This window comes from Coenobita brevimanus, chromosome 56 (genome assembly GCF_032717465.1).
Source record: "Coenobita brevimanus isolate Jiangsu-jjx chromosome 56, ASM3271746v2, whole genome shotgun sequence".
Lineage (NCBI taxonomy): Eukaryota > Metazoa > Arthropoda > Malacostraca > Decapoda > Coenobitidae > Coenobita > Coenobita brevimanus.
The window spans coordinates 36,040,464-36,060,739 of record NC_137009.1 but is presented as its reverse complement, the minus strand read 5'-3'; the positions used below and the strand labels follow the sequence as shown (position 1 = coordinate 36,060,739).

Below are 20,276 nucleotides of genomic sequence, written 5' to 3'. Positions count from 1 at the left end.
GACCAGGTTACTGAAGACTTGGTCTGAACCCTGTAATCCGGAAAACTAATCCAAAATTAAATAAACAAAGACGGTGAAGAGGTTTAAATTACAGAACCAGCAAAACTAACACCTAACAGAGCTCCATACTGCACTGTCTACTGCACCTCTTTCCTGATGGCAGAACAATGACGGGGAAAATGAAGTTTGTATCTAATCCCTTCATATTGAAAAATCTTTCCTAAACTGAAGCAAAATTATCTGGAGATCAAAGTAATAAATAATAGTGAAGGGGTTATCAAAAACTACATCTAATCCCTGTAATTTAAATTCTCCCTAACATTAAAATAAAATAATCAAACTGAAAGTACTGGGCTACCAATCGAAGGGAGACCAGGGGAGACATGGGACAAGGTACTATGTGTCAACCTCAGATGGAGAATTTTTATGAGAGCTGGCACAGAACACAGCAAGGTGTAAGAAATGCTATTAAGTGAATCAGTATGACCCACGACACGTGGAATACAGACATAAAACTGAAGATGATGAAAATAGCCAAGTGTTTACAATACCACCACAACTATCACCCACCAGTGCTCCAGCCTCCACTGGCTACTTGCTTCCCTCCCTGGTGGCTAAATAAGCCTACAGCTCGTCCCCCTGTTTCAAATCTGTCTCTGAAACTGATACAAGCATACACAGACCTAATGTAGGGATTACAATACCACCACAAATGTCACCCACCAACGCTCCAGCCTCCAGTGCCCATTCGCCCTCCTCCCTGACAGCAGCAACGGTCAGTCCGGCGTTGGTTGTTCCCACACCAGTGGTCAGTACACACCGTGGCTCAAGCTTACTTATGTACTTCAGGAACTGGCTTTTACCTGTGCCTGTTGCAAGTATTGGCACTGCTAATATCATCATCATCGGAACAGTTCTGCACTCTTTAAAAAAATAATAAATAAATAAATAAATAAACAAACAAATATAATTCAGTAACAGTAAGCAAGGGATGGTTTAAAGTACTGTCCTATATCCTTTCATTCTAACTGGTCAAGATTTTTGTCCTTTTGTAGCTAATTTCATACACAGTCCATTCGCTTAATACGCGAGAATTGGGATGGTAAACGACCTTGTCCTCTAGAAATTTTACACGTTACAAATAACATACCTCATGGGAATATTCTAACTGGTAGGATCGTAAGTCACCCTTTTGGCCCCAAGTCTGTCATTTTGCCTATGTACTATGGGACATTAAACACATGTGCACAATTGGTATAACCCACACAATAGCCTCATACCTTAATATCTATGCAGGAAAGGCTTAATTGACGTGAGGAGATGGGGCTCCCAGGCAGGGTGGGGCAGTTACAGTGCCCCGACCCAAGCACCCTCTACTTCACCTGACTCCATCACACCACCACCACCAATACGCTCCACATTAGTCATGAACCGCTGGGTCACATGGCTTGCTGATGTCGTAACTCGCATCACTTCCTTGCGCAACACCAAATTCGACTCACTTTGCCACCACAATTATGCATTTTCAAAACCAACTCACAAACTGCTGGTTATTTAATTTTTTCACATACCCCTCACGCTCTACGTATTTTGTGTCACAGAACTCGCGTACAGCATTGAGCAAACGGACTGTTGTTCAATGGCACAACTGGGGGGGGGGGTTACTGCTGCTCTACGTCCTTTCCACAGCACTTTTTTGACTAGCATCATATTATGATATTATTACAACTCAACATTCAAGATGGAGGCACAGCAAGTTTAGGCCAAGATGAAGCAAAACACATATAGTAAGGGGTCTGGAGTCAGAGGTACCAAAGTTGGAAAAGAAAATGCATATGGTATTCATGAACCTCACAGGTGTTTCTGCTCAAAATATTATAATCTCCAATGCCTTGCTTACTCCTGCATGGCTATCACTAAACGATTTTACACACCTTACAAGAGGACACCAGGGGGGAAAAAAAATAATAATAATAATCAGAACCCTTCTAATAGTTCCAATCAAAATGTCTCCCCTGCTGAAACAAAATAATCGTGAAGCCACAAGAACAAATTACAGTACAGTACAGCTAAGTGAAGAACTTGAGCTGATGATGCTAAATAAACTGATAATGGACTGGTGCTAAGGAGCTTCCTGTTTAAATGAGCTCTTAAACCAATATTCTAACAAGCATTTCTTTCTAACCATTTACATTCTGTAGCTGGTATCATATTTTCTTGTATGCTTTCTATGAAGTCAGTAGCATATTGACAAATACTGTATATGAAATAAAACATATAAGAGAACAATTAAGTGAAATATTCAAAACAAATCATTAAGAAAAAGGTGCTAGAAAGCCCCCTAAACTCAAGAGAATATGGGCCTTGTCAGTTAGTCCATAAGCATAAACAGATCAACAAAGTGATAAGAACTGATGCTAAGGGGCCTTGGGTTGAAGAGGTAAACAAGCCATATGCAGGGACAAACTTGTAAAGAAAGGCGCTAAGAAGCCACCTAAGATAAAAAGAATACAGCTCTTACTGTGTTACTCTATTTAACTCTTTTCCTGCCACTGTCTTACTTAGATATGGTGATTTTTTTAATCCCAAAAGACCCACTACACAATCAACAGGTTAAACCCTTCCATCCATTCATACATTGTACGGTATGTCTATTTTATTCCTGCCACTTCTAGACGATTTTATTCACCTTATTATAGTTTCTCAAACTGGATGGTTAGATATAGCCTCCATTAACTTCTCTTTCAGAAGGTTCTCCTACGCTGAATAAAATAACTTGGTGACAGCAGAAATAAAAAAATATGCTCTCTGGCTGAAGAGTTAAAACAAAGTTCAACAGCTCTTTCACTGTGATGATGGAGCTTGGGTATTTCATTCTTGTTAACCCAAACATGTTCCCTACACGTCAACAAGTGGGTTGGCAAAGGGTTAGTTCCCCTCCCTGTAAAACAAATATCCCAAAGTCAAATGACCACCCCTTACGGGACTTGGGTGTCTGGCTACTGATAGATAGATAGATAACTCCAGACACTCTTGTTTAGCACAGAGAAGCCCTACACAATCTGACTAACTACACGGATATGATAAACAAAAGATGTAATGATAGTGTGGGAGTTAACAGAATTATTCTAACCCCTCATTATGGGGTCTTTAATAGGCTGTACACAAATGTCTGATGATAAAAAATACATAACTAATATCTGTGCTAGTAGTGAAGCTACCTAGGGTTAGATGACTTCTCAATTTTTTTTTGCTATTTCCTGACATTTTTATTTAGCTGACAAGAAATTTTATTAACTGAAAGGAAAAATACAGCTTTCATTAATTCAGTTGTTACTAGAGTACAGTCCTAACCCAAATAAAGTAATGTATAAGCTGCAAAAATAAACATGGTGGTTGTGTGTGCCTTACCTGGGTCTCCCACAAGTAGGAGATGAGACTCCCCCCTGATGCTGGTTGATGTGTTGGTTGTCCGCTGAACCCCTCCTGCCACCACCACAGCCACGGCCAGCTTCACCACATACAGCCCATATATCTACACCAACATAATATAACTGTACACACTTAACTATACATAAGAACATACACACACACTTCATTATATAAATACTATCTGTCCGGTGAGACTTAAGAGACTAATACATGTGTTCCAGTTATATGCAAGTATGCTGTGCGTGGTGGAAAAACTCCCTCCCAACACTTCAAATCTGCCCCAAAGTGAGGTCATGGTGCATATGCCTCACCCACAAAGTGCTATGCCATCTCTCTCCAGTCCTTTGCTTTAGGTGGAATTTCACATGCCTGGCTACATTGCAAAAAATTTCTTGCACAGTCCATACTCCAGTGTTTTCAAAGATGCACTATGGTAGACTGTTGCTAGACCATCTGAAAAGTGTTAGTTTAAACTTGGCCAAGGAAAAAAAAAAAAAAAGTTAATTGATCTACAGTAGATGACGATGAAGAGGTTGCAAGTATAGACTGTGCTTTTGGTGGTAATGAATCTGCATTGTGCACAGGCCGAAAACACATGAGATGCAGTTTGGGTTTATGCCATGCAATGGGACCACTGATGCCATATTCATCATTCAACAGCTTCAGGAAAAATATACAGGAAAGAAATGGGATCTGTACTTTGGTTTTGTTGATCTGGAGTAGGCCTTTGACAGAAACCCTAGGGAGGTGGTGAAGTGGGCAATGGGGAAGCTTGGGATCGAGGAGTGACTGGTTAGAGAGGTTATGGCTATGTATGTGGGTGCTCACACCCAGGTAAGAGTGAATGGAGATTTGAGTGATGAGTTTTCTGTGAATAATGGTGTGCATCAGGGGTCAATCTTGAGCCCTTTGCTGTTTAACAGGGTGCTTGAAGCCCTCTCATGTGACTTCAGAAATGGACTCCCATGAAAGATGATGGGTGCTGATGACTTGGTATTGACTGCAGAGAATGGAAGGCAGACAGAGGAAAGATTTAGGAAGTGGAGAGATGGTGTAGGGCACAGGGATGTGAGAGAAAATGCAGATAAAATGAGGGTGAAGGTATTTAGGGTTGGTGGCAGTATTGTCAAAGAAAAGGGAGAGTGGCCATGTGCGGTTTACCACAAGGGCGTGGGAAGCAATTCCATCTTGTGCAGTGTTTGTGATATGTGGTTGCACAAGAGATGTAGTGGTATTAGAGGTAGACAGTGAGATAATGCTGATTTCATGTGTGCAGTGTGTCGGGGAGAACATATGAAAATTGTCAGGCATGAAATGACTGATCTTGCTGGTGAGGCTCTAGAGTGCATGGAAGAGTTTTGTTACTTGGGAGACATGTTATGTACAAGAGGTGGGGCTGGAGCTAACTCTGTGGCTAGAGTAAGGAGTAGCTGGAAGAAGTTAGGGGAGCTCTTGCCTCTCCTGACACTGAGAGAGCACTCCCTCAGTGCTAAAGGATCTTTGTATGTGGCATGTGTCAGGAGTGCAATGCTGTATGGTAGTGAGACCTGGGCAGTAAAGGAGGAGGATATTCGCAGGCTCAAACATGCAGAAATGACAGTGATTAGGTGGATGTGCAGTGCATCCTAGAATGCAAGGCCTGAAGGGGCTAGGTTTAAGGTTGAAGAGTTAAGAAGTAGGATGGGACTGGAGTGTGCTGGTGCTGTGACGAGGAGAGGTAGATTAAGATGATCTGGGCATGTGGAGAGGATGGGGTATGACAATTGGGTGCAGAAAGTGAGAAGCATTAATGTTAGGGGTAGGGCTGCGAGAGGTAGACTGAAAAAGACCTGGGACCGTGGTCACTGAGTGTAACCTCAGGGATAAGGGACTGAATAAGGAGGTTGCCAGAGACTGAGCAGCTTGGAGAGCCGCCATTAGGTGACCAAGGCCGATGCACACAAGCATGTTGAAGACTTTCCAATTGAAACAAAATGACATGAAGAAAGGAGGGCATGGTGTATTAGTGTAAGTCAGATGATAGTTACCTGGTAATCACCTGAATCCAAGTGTTATTTTTTAATTCAAGTGACGTTCTTTTAATTTTGGCTTGTTGCTACCAGATGATCTGATTCAACTTAGGAAACACAGAATTTTCTTCCTTTAGCTCACAAATGCCTGACATTTTTTCTAGTGCATTCTATGACATTTTCTCATCAAAAGAAGGGTGGTCTTCTCTATGGCATTTCTGTCGCAAATATGTAAATATGGTGTCTCATGATTGTAATGAAAATTAAGGTACTCACCATGACTATGGTATGGGGATCTGGATCCTGTGTGAGCTACTTTAAAGTGATTTGTGACCATGATGTTCCTTGTCAAATCTTCCTGGCTGCTATTCCTACTCTGTTACCCCCTATCAATCCATCACGAATCTTTTATGAATGAACCAATGAAGGAAGTGACTAGTCCCTCAGCCACTTAGCGAGGACCTGGGCGCACTGGGTGTGACCCCCATCTGCTTACGACAACAAGCATATCTTTCAAATATGTCGTTGTTGTGCTCTAGTACAGTGGGACATAGCCCTGAGGTGTATTCAAAATAACATGAAAAGCCTAGAATATTTTCACAATCACAGGGTTATACCTACTGAAGAGAAGTGTCCTAAGTGTGATACAGTGCACTGGTATAACGCAGATGAGAGATACTGGCAGTGCAGTAATCCCTAAAACCATGTGTACTGTATACCTGGCAGCTGGTGTCCCTATCCTTGCCGAATTTGATGCTGATGAACAGGACTAACATATCAATGCAGCTGTGACTTTCTAAGATGGGTGGCTAGCCTACTTTTGAGTGGCTTTATAGGTTAGGTTTGGTGGCGGTCTGGATAACTGGATGATTACTGTTGGGGGGGGGGGTCTGGGGGGCAAATCCTCCCCACCTCAGTTAGGTACCCAGTTTTTGTATGGACAGTTTTATATATTCTGCACAGTATAAACATTTTTTTATAAGCCACATGAATTTTTTTAATGGACTTTTCTAATTTTTTTTAAGATTCCCCCCCCCCCCACTGTGGGAGGAGGGGGTTAAACATGGCAAACAAAGGCATTTCTGACAAAAATGACAATAAAAAATATTTGAAACACATGAAAATCTTTCACTGAAATAAAAATTCAAAGAAAATAAAAGCCAGGGTGAGGAAATACGAACAAAAAATTCCAGAAAAGCCTTTCATAGTTAAAGAGGTTTATCAAAGGTGTAAAGTATTTGGTGGTAGCTGGTGGTGACCATCATCCACTCACATGATGCCTTCTTCTTCCCTCACCCTTTTCATTCTTTTTCTGTGTCTGCCCTCCTCTCTTCCTGCTTCTCACATCTTTCCCATCACTTCTTATTACTGTACTCTTCTTTCTTTAGGGTGGTTTTACAATGAGTGACAATGGTTTACTGTAAGCCAGGAAACCATTTACAATGCTGTGTGGTACCCATATAACCAACCCATAGTGTTCCCTGTGTCAATACGTGTTGGCAGGGAGTTAATGCCCCTCCCCGTAAAACAACTAACTCAATGACAAATGACCACCCCTTACAGGAATATGGGATCTGGCTATAGATAAACTGATAGATCAAGACTGTATTTAACCCTTGCGGTTCAAAAAGTCTATCAGGAGATAGCAAGAATAAAATGAAAGACATCCCATCACTCAACAGGTTAAGTGGAAAACTGTGGCAAGCTGACAGATACAGAACTGGATTTCTGAAACTTGAAAAAACACAAGGTTTCTTCTAGTCCAATAAAAAAAGTGCCACATCCTCATTGCATAACTGTTTTATTGGCTGGTACGAGGGGCAATGTGAGACGCAAGCTAAAAAGTGAAGGGTGGAGTCATCAGCTTATAAATTTCCAAGGACAATCACTTTTACTTTTGTACACAGGCACTCACAGCCTTCTCCCATCAAAATGACACAACTCCACTCATCCCAACTTTCTGACATACTATATTTCCAACAAACATTTTCATTCCTTTCTCTCCAGTAAATTCTATCACCTCCACATATAGCTCATTAACATCCAACTCCTTTTCATTCTCCAACCTCTTCCCAGCATTCTTTATTTCTGCATACCTCACATTTGGCACTGTACTTCTTCTCTGTGAATCATTAAAACCAATCATGCTCACTACTACTATGCTTTCATAATTCCCATTCATCAACATTTCAAAGTATTCTTTACATCTGCTCCTTATTTCAATTTCTATTTATTAGCATTCTTCATTTTTCATTCCTCATCTTCTTACAATTTCTCCCACACTCACTGATACTGGTTTGCACCTTTTCTAAAAACTACCATACTCCAAAAATGCTGAAACAGCACTTTAAAGAAAAACCAGCCACATCACACCAAAACAAACATTTTGTAGTATGTATCAACACTTGTAAATATGTCTGTACCTGAGGACATAATGATGCCAGTACGATGTTGCGTCCCGTGAGGGGGTCATGTTGATATTGTTGCCAGAAATCTGTGAACTCCTCTCGCATCTCATCCGTCACCACCGTACCTGACCGCTGCTTGTTGCGAACCTTATGCAAGAAAAACCAAATAGTAGTATAGCTCACTCACCTGAAGGGTAGAGCAGAACTATGCTCCTGAATCCCCTACCTCAAAGTGATATTAGAAGGCTTACCAATGGCATTAATTACCTTTATTCACTGGTGATTATTTGTATCATTAGTGCACAACATATTCTTTGAGGAACCTCAGGATCAATAGTGCAGTATCATTCAAACCTTTTTCTCACCTATGAATGGGATGAGGTAGGATCCACACACAAAGAAGAGAAAGGAGGAGAACTATGCCAAGCGAAATGGGCCGCACGTTCATTCACCGTGTAGACATTGCAAAATAATATGCAAGGTTAATAAGTGATAATATCAAGGGAGAAGAGCATTTACAACATTAGGAAGGTTAGAATGGTTAATATGGAGCTGAAGAAGTCCCTGTATAATGAAAAAGTTTTACTGTCAACTCTTTTATATGGAGTGTAGCTTAAGCAGTGAAGGGCAGAACTTTCTAGGTTACTGGCTGTTGATGTGAACTTTTTCACAACAGCTGTAGGAATTAGCAGTAGGGATGCTGTACATACAATACTACAGAAACTTGCAAGTATTTGTGTGAAAATATGAGAAATTTATTATTAATTTTCATGTTAATAGCATAAAGTGAAATTTGTAAGCATTTTCAAGTGAAAGAAAGGGAAATAGGAGCAAAATGTGGAATTCTTGAATGAAGTAAATACAATGTACCATTAATACCTTGTTTTAGCTTCAAAATTTTACAGTGCCCTCTGTTCATTCATGTCTAAGCTCAACTGAGTATGAAACTGTGCCACAAGTGTCTTTGCTATGCTTATAGTACTACTTTATGTATGAATGACTGGAATGGCAAGTGCATACTTACTGTTCACTTTAATTTTATTTTATCTCTCTTTTCTATTACTGTATTACTCACTTTGTACTGCACTGTAATACTTATACACCTTCTATACTCCGTCTAAAATATGGAGTCACTTTAGACGTGGCCGCCTGAGGCATATGACCGCCAGCTGTGTTGCCTCTTTATCCCCGCCACCTACTCTGTTCTTTCACACACGTTGGTGGCTTTGGCCATATGTGCAACTGCTTTAGAGGGTGCTATTAAAGGTCCTCCTTTTGCCTTTTCTTCTGAGAAATATTTATTTATGTTGTAAATAATTTCCTTGTCTTAGCTGTGGAGAACACGTGAGCGAGTTGTAGGGGAAGCTTCCATGATGGACAAATGACCCTGAATAAATGAATGACTGCTCCCAGCCAACGGGTCAGGTGGTAGGGCACGGCGCGGTGACCTTTTCACCCTACTTGACAACGTCGCACAAGTAACGCTGCCACAACTTACAGGGATGTATACAAACTCATTGTTTTGTCCTCAGAAAATTAATAATTCATAGAATTATATGGTCTTATCAATGTACACAGAGTATTTAAACTCATTTAGAAGCAGTTAACAGTTAACAATATGAGAGAGAGAGAGAGGGTGGCGGTGATGATGTGGCATATCCGCTAAGCCCCCCAGCCACACCTAAAGTAACTCGATATTTTAGACGGAGTATACCACCTATTTATTGGGTATCAGAGAAGGAATGAATTTTTAATCTGTCATTTATAGGCAATGCACAGCATAATATAATGACTGTGGATGACTTCTGTGTGGTTAACAATACTCTAAGGTGTACATTTTGGTCTGTGAGGAATATTTATGATTTTCAGAACTCGCAGAGTTTTGGGGAACTTAACCCCCACCAATCTGAAAAGCACAGACATGATCAAATAATGTACAGCAATTATTAAGAGTCTACTACCTCTTCTGCTGGTTGATGTAATGGAAAGTGCTACATGAACTATTTTTATGTAAAACATTGTAATTTACGTGACAAAAGAGTATGAAAATGAAATATATTCTCCATCAATTGCTGAGGCATAAGAAAGAAAGCAGTCCATAATGCTGGTAGAGGACTGTTAGAAATATTGTGCTGATGGCCATACAGATTGGGAAAAAAAAAACAAAAAAAAAACAGGATAATGTCAAAAGATACAGACTATATGCAGAATGGAAGGGAGTAAAGCAATACAGAACATTAGTGACAGCAAAGCAAATGGAAGAGGAGAGTCTAAGAAGTAAGAGAGGTATAAGAAGACAAAGCTGCTTGAAGGAGGTTCTCCATATTCTTTCAGGAGGATCCCAGGATGAAGTAATGTGTTACATATCATGATAATCATAATGATGATAAAGATTACTACACTTTGGAATAATTTCCACTTCAACATTCGTAGGACAATTTGACTGGAATTAGGACTAGAAAAAAATTCAGGTGCACAAGTCAATTTGCACAACAACAGAGGTTCCTCTTCATCTGTCAGAATTAATGCATAACATTCGATAAACATTGTACCCAACTTAATTATATAATGGATCTGCATACTGTAGTTATAAAGTCTTCTACAAATCAAATGCATACTGCAATATGGTTTAGTTATGAAATACTCATTTCTAGATAAATGAAATAAAACAATGATAAATTAATGAACCTGCAGTGGCATAACTTACAGTGACATTGTTTGCCTTGAGAACAAGGTCAATATCTGGCCTCACATCCCTCACTGTCCCTCGCCACCGCCTGTGCACGCTGCCACTGATCCAAGCAAAACATTATTAATTCAGTATTACAGATTTCATATCATATAATTATGCACTAATTAGGCTGAAAAGCAGACTGATTTTCTACCAGATAAGTATGCTGGATGATATCATATAGAAGAATACCTGAACATAAGTGGGGATGACTACTGGCCTTGAGGTTTATAGCACCACTCAGAGTAATTGTCATGAGCCTAACGTATAATCATGTTTCACAGCTTCTACCTCTCCATGGTCAGAAGGGAAACTGAACCTATGGGTGTTGCTGCTCAACAGTCCACTCCAGCAATGTCACACTAACACATAATCCAACAAATCATGAGGTCAATGTCCATCAACATCAGGTGGGTTGTGGAGAAACACCGCTGGATTCAACTCACCTTCCAATCATTACAGGCTAGAAACTAAGATAAACAGTTCTCCATAAGAATAAATTATTATCACAGACCATTTTTTTTATTTAATAATTTTTTCACTTTAATATTCAGTTTTGTTCAGTTTGAATGTTCTTGTGGATACCATTTTTTTGTTATCATCCTCACTTTTTGCCAGACAACTTCTAATACCATCATACAGTCAAACAAACAGCCATTATACACTACCCTCTAATTCTAGTTCATTTCCTATTTCTACTTGCCCTAGCTTCAGCTCGCTGACTACTACACAGACATACAGTTCACTGTCCAACACATTAGATATATTCCTGTGGTTGATGCACCAGGGTATTTTAATTAAACATATGCCACAAAACTTTGTATAGGAGAGAGAAATCCTAATAATCAAAGGCTTCACAAGCTATCATGGGTAAACTTTTTTCTGCTACTGGTTTCAATCCCATATGGGGTGGCAACAACAACAAAAATCACTTCCATGTCACCCTTTCTCCTGCCATTTCGCTGCTCTCTCTCATATACCTCTCTTCTCCATCGCTCTAGCTCATCCTCAATCTCATCCTTCCTCTCTCCCCTCCTCCACCTCACTCACATACAGTCTCCTAGTCAGTCTCTCACTTTCCATCCTCTCCACATGGCCATGCCAGTTTTATATGTTTTTTATCATTTACATCTGAACACCAATGCTCCTTCACTTCCTCATTTGTCAGTTCACCTCTCCACGTAGCTCCATGTGCTCCTCTCCAGTAACTCATTTCCACTGCTCTCATTCTTGACTTGTGCTCTTCCAACAAGGTTCAAGCTTCACTTCCATAAGCTACGGTAGATCACAATACTGCTGCAGTGACTTTCTTACTTCCATTCTCACTTCCCTATTTCTTATTACTGATTTCAGTGAACCAGCAACCTTTCTTCCCTGTTGTACCCTTTCAAGCATTTCATCCTTCAAACTTCCATCCTTACTCATCACACTACTGAAGTACTTACATGAAGTCACATTTTCCATTTCCCTACTATCTAACCTCACTATGCATTCAGGAACTTCATTTCTCTTGAAGACCACAACTTTACTCTTCCCTACATTTACCGTTAGATTCTATTCTTACACTTTCTCCCAAACTCCCTGCAGTTCCCCTTATCTTCACTTAACAATACAGCATCATCTGCAAACAACAGAACATAAGGTTTCCACATGCTGTCCTCTCTCATTAAGGTCACTCCAACATCCACTGCCCCACCTTGCATCTTCTATAACTCCATCCACATATAATCTGAACAACCATGGGGACATGACACATGCCTGTTTCAATCCAACATTCAGACAGAAAATTTCACTTAGCTCACTACCCACATGCACTGCAGCCCTGGCACCCTAATACAGTATATACTCTTCACAGCATTCAACAGATTCCTATTTACTACAAATATTTTCAATATTTCCCACATTCCTTGTCCATCGATTGTCATATGCTTTCTCCAAATCCATGAAAGCAGCATGCAACTTGCTTCCAACCTCTAGAAACTTCTCCACTAAACACCTTAGGATGAACAACTGATCTATCCAACCTCATCCCTTCCTGAAACCTCCCTGTTCTTCTCCAACTAATTCCTCTGTTATTTCCCTAACTCTGTCAATAAGTACCCTACCTTATACTTTTACTATTACACTAAGAGGACAAATGCCCTATGATTACCATACAGCTCTTTTTCCCCTTTTCCTCTGTCTATCTATCTATAGCCTGATGCCCTAATCCCGCAAAGGGTGGCTGCAGACAGAATGTCTCCAAGTCGCTCTGTCACCCACCAACTGACTGCCCTCCCCCCATCTCACTCACCCCTCCCTCATATACCTCTCAACTTCATCTCTTTCACCTCATCCTCAGTCTCCCCCTCCCTCCACTTCACCTACATACACTTTCTTAGTCAGTCTTTCATTCTCCATTCTCTCCACATGTCCAAACCACCTCAGTATATTTCTCCTAATTTTCTCAATCACATCCACATCCACCCCACAATGTTCTTTCACGTCTTCACTCGTCAACCTGTCCCTCCATGTTACTCCACATGCACCTCTCAGGTAACTCATTTCCACTGCTCTCACTCTTGACTTGTTCCCCTCTTGCAAGGTCCATGCCTCGCTTCTATACGTGAGGTTAGGGATCACAATACTATTATGCAATGATTTCTTAACTTCCATATTCACCTCCCTATTTCTCATCACTGCCTTCAGTGAACCAACAACCTTCCTTCCCTGCTGTACCCTTTCAAGCACTTTTTCTTTGTACAGGGGAATAAATATACCTGACAATCCACTGGAACTCTACCTTCTTCCCAGGCCAACCTGCACATCTTCCTTGTCTATTCTACTACTGTCTCTCCCTTGTACTTCTGCATTTCACCACACACTCCATCTATTCCTCAGGATTTCCCCATTTTGATTTTCCTCCTTGCTTCCACTACTTCCATCCTACTGATCTCTTCCTCTCTTTTTGTCTCTCTCCCTTCTTCCAGGCATTCCCCAGCCATTTATACTAGCATTACTTTCATTTTCTATGTTTAATGATTCCTTAAAGTGTTCTCTCCATCACCTGACTGTTTCTCCCTTCTCCAAAAGTAATCTGCTATAGGTACACACAAAATTATTTTGGATAAAACCAGAAGAACCTATTCAGTTGAGGGAAATCTTAGCAGTCAAATGGTTAGGTGAAGACCATCTGCACTGTAATTTCCAACCAGTAAGTATGCTCATTACCATACCACTCATACTGTATGCTGGCAACTGTTTACTGTACTCATTAAAATAGCACTGTCTGAACAATACTAGTGTTTGGTAGCCGCGTGTGTATTCACCATAATAACACTAGCATACTAAACTGCTGTCTACGTGAGTAGTCACCGAAATAGTGCTGCTGTACTGCTGTTCATGACTCTAATCACCAAAATAACACTGCTATACTATTGTCTGTGTCTGTATTTGCCAAAATAACACTGCTGCACTGTTGCCTATGTGTACTCACCGAAATAACACTGCTCTTCTGTTTTCCTGTCTCTACTCACCAAATAACAATGGTGTTCTGCTGCCCATGTCTGTGCCCACCAAAATAACACTGCTGTACTATTGGCCATGTGTGTACTTAGCACATCAACACTGCTGTACTTTTGGCTGTGTTTACTCACCACAACAGTACATCATCACCAGGTTGGCATGTGTCCACCAGGTCATCTTCAAGGGTGACCCAGAGTGAACGAGGGATTGTTCCCACCTCCAGCTTCTGCACTTGTTCCTGGGATTACAGTTAACAGTTAATGCAATTCCTTTACAAGTTACAACAATCAGTCATTCAGTCAATGAGTCAATCAGTCAATTCAAACAACACCAGGTTTCCTCTTAACCTGTAAGAATGCAACTACCTCATCCCATGCACAAGGAACACTGATTATTTATTTAAGCTTCCTAAATTAATTTTGTGGCCATATTGTTCACTGAGAATGTGAAGAAATAATAAAGTATACATTGTGAGGCTGATATGCGATGTTGTTTTTCACAACACGTTCCTAAAGTGTTTTCTCAGCATGCTGAATATATACAGTATATACGGCATAATTTATGTAATCAAAGACCAAAAATTTGGTAACAAGACAGAAGAGGGCTTGCTGAAATAAGAATATACAGATTTCTAGGTCAATATCTACTGTACTGTACCACAGCAGTTGCTGTTGTTTAACCCCAGTCTGTTTAGAGAAGCAGACCCATCAACCACAGGTAAGTAACTGCTTCTATGGGGCTGTCCCACTGGTACAACACAGTACATACAGTGTGCAGGGAACCAGCACCCCCTTATGGTAGACAGCACCTAGCTTAAGTCCTCCCTCATGGTGAAGGATGGGGATATATGAGACATCTTGGTCAGAGGGGCGACTGTCCCAGATCATACTTCAAAGTAATTCAAAATAAAGGTGAGAAAAGTTTTGGGTATGAAGATTGGTTATAACTATATGAAACTGTATTCAGTCTGAAGCTTAACCATAACTCAGTCTAGTTGTCAAATAAAAACATGTCAATACTTACATGCACTATTGTTGTAAATTATTTTATGGATGTAGTTTGCATAAAGTACAAAAATTATAAAAGTAATTATGGAGTGGTTGGAAGAAGTTCAGGGAGCTGTTGCCTCTCCTGACAGTGAAGGGCTCTCCCTCCATGCTATGGGATCTTTGTATGTGGTATGTGTTAAAGAGTGTAATGTTGTATGGTAGTGAGATCTGGGGAGTAGAGGAAAAGGATATTCGCAGGTTCAAATGTACAGAAATGTCAATGATTAGGTGGATGTGCAGTGTGTCCTTGAATGGGGGGGTTAGGTTTATGATGGAAGAGTTAACAGGAAGGATGGGACTGGAGTGTAATGGTGCTGTGATGAGAGGAGGTAGATCGAGATTGTTTGGCCATGTGAAGAGGATGGGGAATGACAACTGGGTGCAGAAAGTAAATGACAATGTTGGAGATAAGGTTGCATGAGGCAGACTGAAAAAGACCTGGAATCAGATCAGATCACCTCTGGGATAAGGGACTGAATAGGGAGGCAGCCAAAGATCGTGCTGTATGGAAAGCCACCATTAGGTGACCATGGCTGATGCATGGAAGCTTGTTGAAGCCTTTATAACAAAATGAAGCAAAACCAACACCTACAAAAATGTCCAAATGTCATCCTTACCATATAATGATTACTTACCCTTCCACAAATTTTGGGGAATGTCCAAGGATATTCCTACTGACTCATCAGGAGAGCATGCCCCAGTTTTATGATGAGGATGCATTTTGAAAAAAATCCATAGCATAACAATTTATTTTATATCGAGTCCATTGTAGTATGGCTTCAGTGAGGATACACTTTTGACCAAGGGTCACTCACCTGACAAAGTCTAGAAATAAGTAACCGGTACCAAGTCACCTAAAGTGGTTGTTATTTCACTTTCCTACACTTCACTTGCTGCTTACCACCAAAAATAAGGTTAATAAGTTTCCACATCATCTAAACTAGTACTGCACTGCACTTGCTCCTTGAACTCAAACACAAACTTACTGTTCCATCACTGACACTCACACAACCTGACAGTGAAAAGTGCAAACCTCATCTTTAAACAGACAAATGACTGTAGACTTCCGTAAGGGCAACTGAATAAGTGAAAATAGGAATTGTATATTGAACAGCAAGGCTTCGTATGGGATCATAATCATCATAGAAGCAAAAACCATATTTTGAAAAAAAGTCCTAACTTCTTTTTTTTTTTTTGTCGTATAAGTGATTCATGGCATACCAGTTCATCGTATAATGAGGGTCTGTTTTACTTTAATCTTCTATTAGACTTAGTTGTAGAAAGGGCACATGGATTTGATAGGTGAGGGAGTGGTGGAAAGGTAGATGTCAGTCACCTGTACATTTATCTCCTAGTACTGTAGTCTTTGGCGTGAGGAAAGTGGGAGGACAAAAATCACTCACCTGTATCTTTATCTTCTGGTAGTGGTGTGAGGAAAGTGAGGAGACTGAAATCACTCACCTGTATCTTAATCTCCTGGTAGTCTTTGGTGTGGACAGGGTGAGTGGAGGTGATGGGCGAGATGGCTGTGGAGGGGCACGGATCGGGGCGAAGGCAGTGTGTTGGCCGAGGTAGCTGGTAGTACTGGTCATGGTCTGCCTCCACTGAGAAAACATGTTTACATTTGGCACACACAAAGTCTTTCCTGTACTCCAGCATCTTGACAGGTGTGGTGCGCACCACAGTGCCTGACACACACAAAAGACGTCCCACATCACAGGTTCGAGGCACGGCAGCACGGTGAAGCTCGGGGCAATTGGGAACACCTGTAATACACAAAATATCTTCATTCACAAACTAAACTAATCACAAGGACACATCTTTGTAAAACCACTTCTGTAAATGACAATAATGCGAGTGTGGAAGCTAAATCTGAACGTAATGGAACAATGTACTGTTACGACACATGCTGGAGAGGGATCCCTTGACATGGTGATGCTAATATAATTAGGCAGCATACACTGCCTAAATCCCTCAACTCCCTCCTTAGACCCCTGAGAAGAGGATGGTGGACTGCAGGAGAAGGGCAACTTCATCCTGCAGTCCACTGGATTTACATCCACATGAACCTGGGGTCACAAAAACAACAAAAACAATTGTTTCAATAACACAAGACTGGATGCTAAATATGAATGAGATAAAAACGAGTACCATACCAATAATGCGTGCATGAAGGTTCAGCTTAAGTGTACGTCCTGGTGTTTCCCTTCCTAACCTCTCCAGTAGTTCCCGGGCAGCACACAGCAGCCCTGTATCAAGTACTGGCAGGAGTCTCACTGGACGGCTCAGTAAGGACTCAGCCACCTCTACATGAGCCTCAAACAGAGTCAGGAAGCTGAAAAAGCGAAAAACTTGGTACAGCAAGACCTCACAAAACTGGTAGATAATAGCAACAGTCAATCCCACATTACAGTATCACTTTATATATGGATGGTCCAAGGCTTGGCTACCATAGTCCAGTACATTTGAGGTTACACAACCAGCCTTCTTCCCCTGATGACATTAAAGCTATAATAAAAACCTCGTCAAAATTTGGGAATCATGGGATGCATGGTTACACCATCACTCCGAGCGGGGCACTTTAACCACTCAACCATCAGCATCTCTACTGTATAGTGTACTGGACTTAACTGGACACCTTAACCCAACTACACATATCCCCCCTACACCAGACATGGTGTAGTACAGCAGAAGATAGTCTGAAGAAACCATTGCAGAACTTTAATATATTCTCTTTTGTAGGCTAATTATATTTCATTATCAAGCACAGCTAATTGTATATAATGTACTAGTTTCTACATTACTTTACTGGACAGCTCTATCTTGTAATGTATTCGTATACAGATTTTACTACAGTGTACCTCAGAGTCACATGGTTTTTCAGACAGACTGGACTGTAGTCCAATACAGTATGGCTAATTAGACAAATTCTGAAACACTGAAAGCTCACACAAAGATAATTAAAAGTGAATGAAAAGAAATATAAGATAAAGGTTATGTGAAAGGAAACAGCTTGACACAACAGAGTCTGGCAGGCAGCAAAGGGGAGAAAGAAGAAACACAGTGACTCTCAGGGTGCAGATGGGATGTGAAATACCTTAACCCATGGACTGCGCAATTACCTTTTTTTATCCCACCCCGTGGTGCGCAAAAAACAAAGGAAATTTTTTTTTTTTTTCTAGTTATTGTTTATTATAAACATCAAGATAAACATCCAGGGAATCATCTGGTGAAAAGAAAAAAAATCTCTCTCCGTCTTTGCGAAAGGCCATGCTGTAGTTTATGTACAGGAGTAGTGAAAAAAAAAAAAAGAAAAATCAAATTTTTGTTTTTGTTTTTGTTTATTATAAACTCGAAGATAAACATCCAGGGCATCATCCGGTGAAAAGAAAAAATTTTTCTCTCTCCACCTTTGCGTAGCACCATGTGTAAGTTTGCGTAGGGGTCGAGTTGTTTACGGTGATGTATGGCCAGCACAGCCTGAGCTGTGACTCGCAACGCGACGCTACCCAGCCTGAGCTGTGGCTCGTAATCCACAGGTTAAGAGCTTGATAGTTTTAAGCATAAGGGGGCTCTACTGTGTAAATATGGCAAAATGAAGGGTAAGGTTACAGCTCTGCAGGGAAGAACAGCAACTGGAGAGCTTGGTTGTATTTTGAAGGATAGGAGAGTTAGCATGGAGGTTAAGCGAGCCCTGTATGTTTTAAAGATGAAAATCTCGTATGGGAGTCAAATCCTGGCAATGAGTGACACTGAGCTGTCTAAGTTGCAAGCTGTTGAAATGACCTTCCTTAGAACTTTAGGCATGACAAAGTAGGGTGTAAGAAATAATGAAATTTATGGGCACTATGAAGTGAAAAAAAAAAGTTAAAGGAGCGAGATGGTGAACTGCTGAGTGGATAAAGTTGAATACAATGAGATATATGAACATGTGCAAAGAATGCACAAATATAATGTAACAAAGAAAATGCGTGAAAGTATGATGGAGGGCAGTGTGGGTAGAAGCAGACCTTATATGGTATGGAAAAAAGGGTGGAACAACATGCAGTAGTCTCTCAACTATCAGTTATAATTCAGCCAAACTCTCCAACGGATATTTCAAAATGACGGATATTGCGTCAGTACCACCAACTGGATACCCATTTGGCACTGAGCTGGATGTTATGTCACCACCCTAAGCTATCTGTCTTGATCCTCTATCCTAAAAACTTTCCTACAATATTACCCATGAATAAAAGAATAAAATTGGGCATAAAACAGAATACAGTATTGATACAGTACAGTAATCTATCTATCTACAGCCAGAAGCTATAATCCCATAAGGGGTGGCCATTTGTCTCTGAGCTAGTTGTCTTACAGGGAGGAGCACTAACTCTCCGCCAACCTACTTGTTCACATGTAGGGAACACGTATGGGTTGCTTATATGGTAACCACCCAGTGTTGTAAATGGTTTCCTGGCTTACAAAAACCATTAAGCTTGTCACTCAATGTAAAGCCACCTGAAAAGGAAAGAAGAATAATAAAAAGTGACAGGAAAGATGGGAGAAATAGGTAGAGAGTGGGGCAGACGTAGAATATGAATGATAAGGTGAAGGAAGAAGTAGGCAGCACTACATCAAGTGAGTGGATGATGGTCAGCACCACCTACTGACAAGTATAGTAATATAGAATACAGTGCAGCCTCGTTATACGGTCTCATTATGTGATAAATCGCTACAATGATATTTATAAAGTTACCTCATGGGGCAACGTACGATTGGATGATGGATGGATGGATGGATACCCTGTCTCGGTACAAGGTAAAAAAAAATTAAATGCAATACTGCTACAACAATATTTTCCATTGCCACCTCGGAGAATCTTGTGCAGACGTGGTGACATATGAAAGCGAAAATGGCCGCCCAGTGTTTACATTGGCTGTGAACATTGCCTTTTGTTCTATTTAATGCATGAATGGCCACTGAAACACCACTGATATCACCAAATACAGTAACACTGCAGTGCTCAACAAATAGTGCAATGTGCAATATTAAGTGAAGTGATATTTTTTGTGTCTGAAATACTGAACTTGTGACTTGGAAATCATGTCAACCTTACCTAACCATCATTCCTTTTTGAAACCTCTACTCTTGCATGAAAGGT

The 20,276-nt window shown here is 40.6% G+C and overlaps 1 protein-coding gene across 1 annotated transcript in view; it reads right to left on the bottom strand.

Moving 5' to 3' along the window:
• Nucleotides 1-20,276, bottom strand: part of LOC145401700 (uncharacterized) — a 90,303-nt gene that overhangs the window by 21,575 nt on the left and 48,452 nt on the right. Inside the window, exons 5-11 of the mRNA XM_080273882.1 lie at nucleotides 17,290-17,468; nucleotides 16,595-16,899; nucleotides 14,216-14,322; nucleotides 10,557-10,641; nucleotides 7,865-7,996; nucleotides 3,412-3,535; nucleotides 724-869 (exon numbers count right to left, since the gene is read on the bottom strand). Coding sequence (XP_080130008.1) covers nucleotides 724-869; nucleotides 3,412-3,535; nucleotides 7,865-7,996; nucleotides 10,557-10,641; nucleotides 14,216-14,322; nucleotides 16,595-16,899; nucleotides 17,290-17,468 — 1,078 coding nt within the window. The remainder of the gene's footprint in view (nucleotides 1-723; nucleotides 870-3,411; nucleotides 3,536-7,864; nucleotides 7,997-10,556; nucleotides 10,642-14,215; nucleotides 14,323-16,594; nucleotides 16,900-17,289; nucleotides 17,469-20,276) is intronic.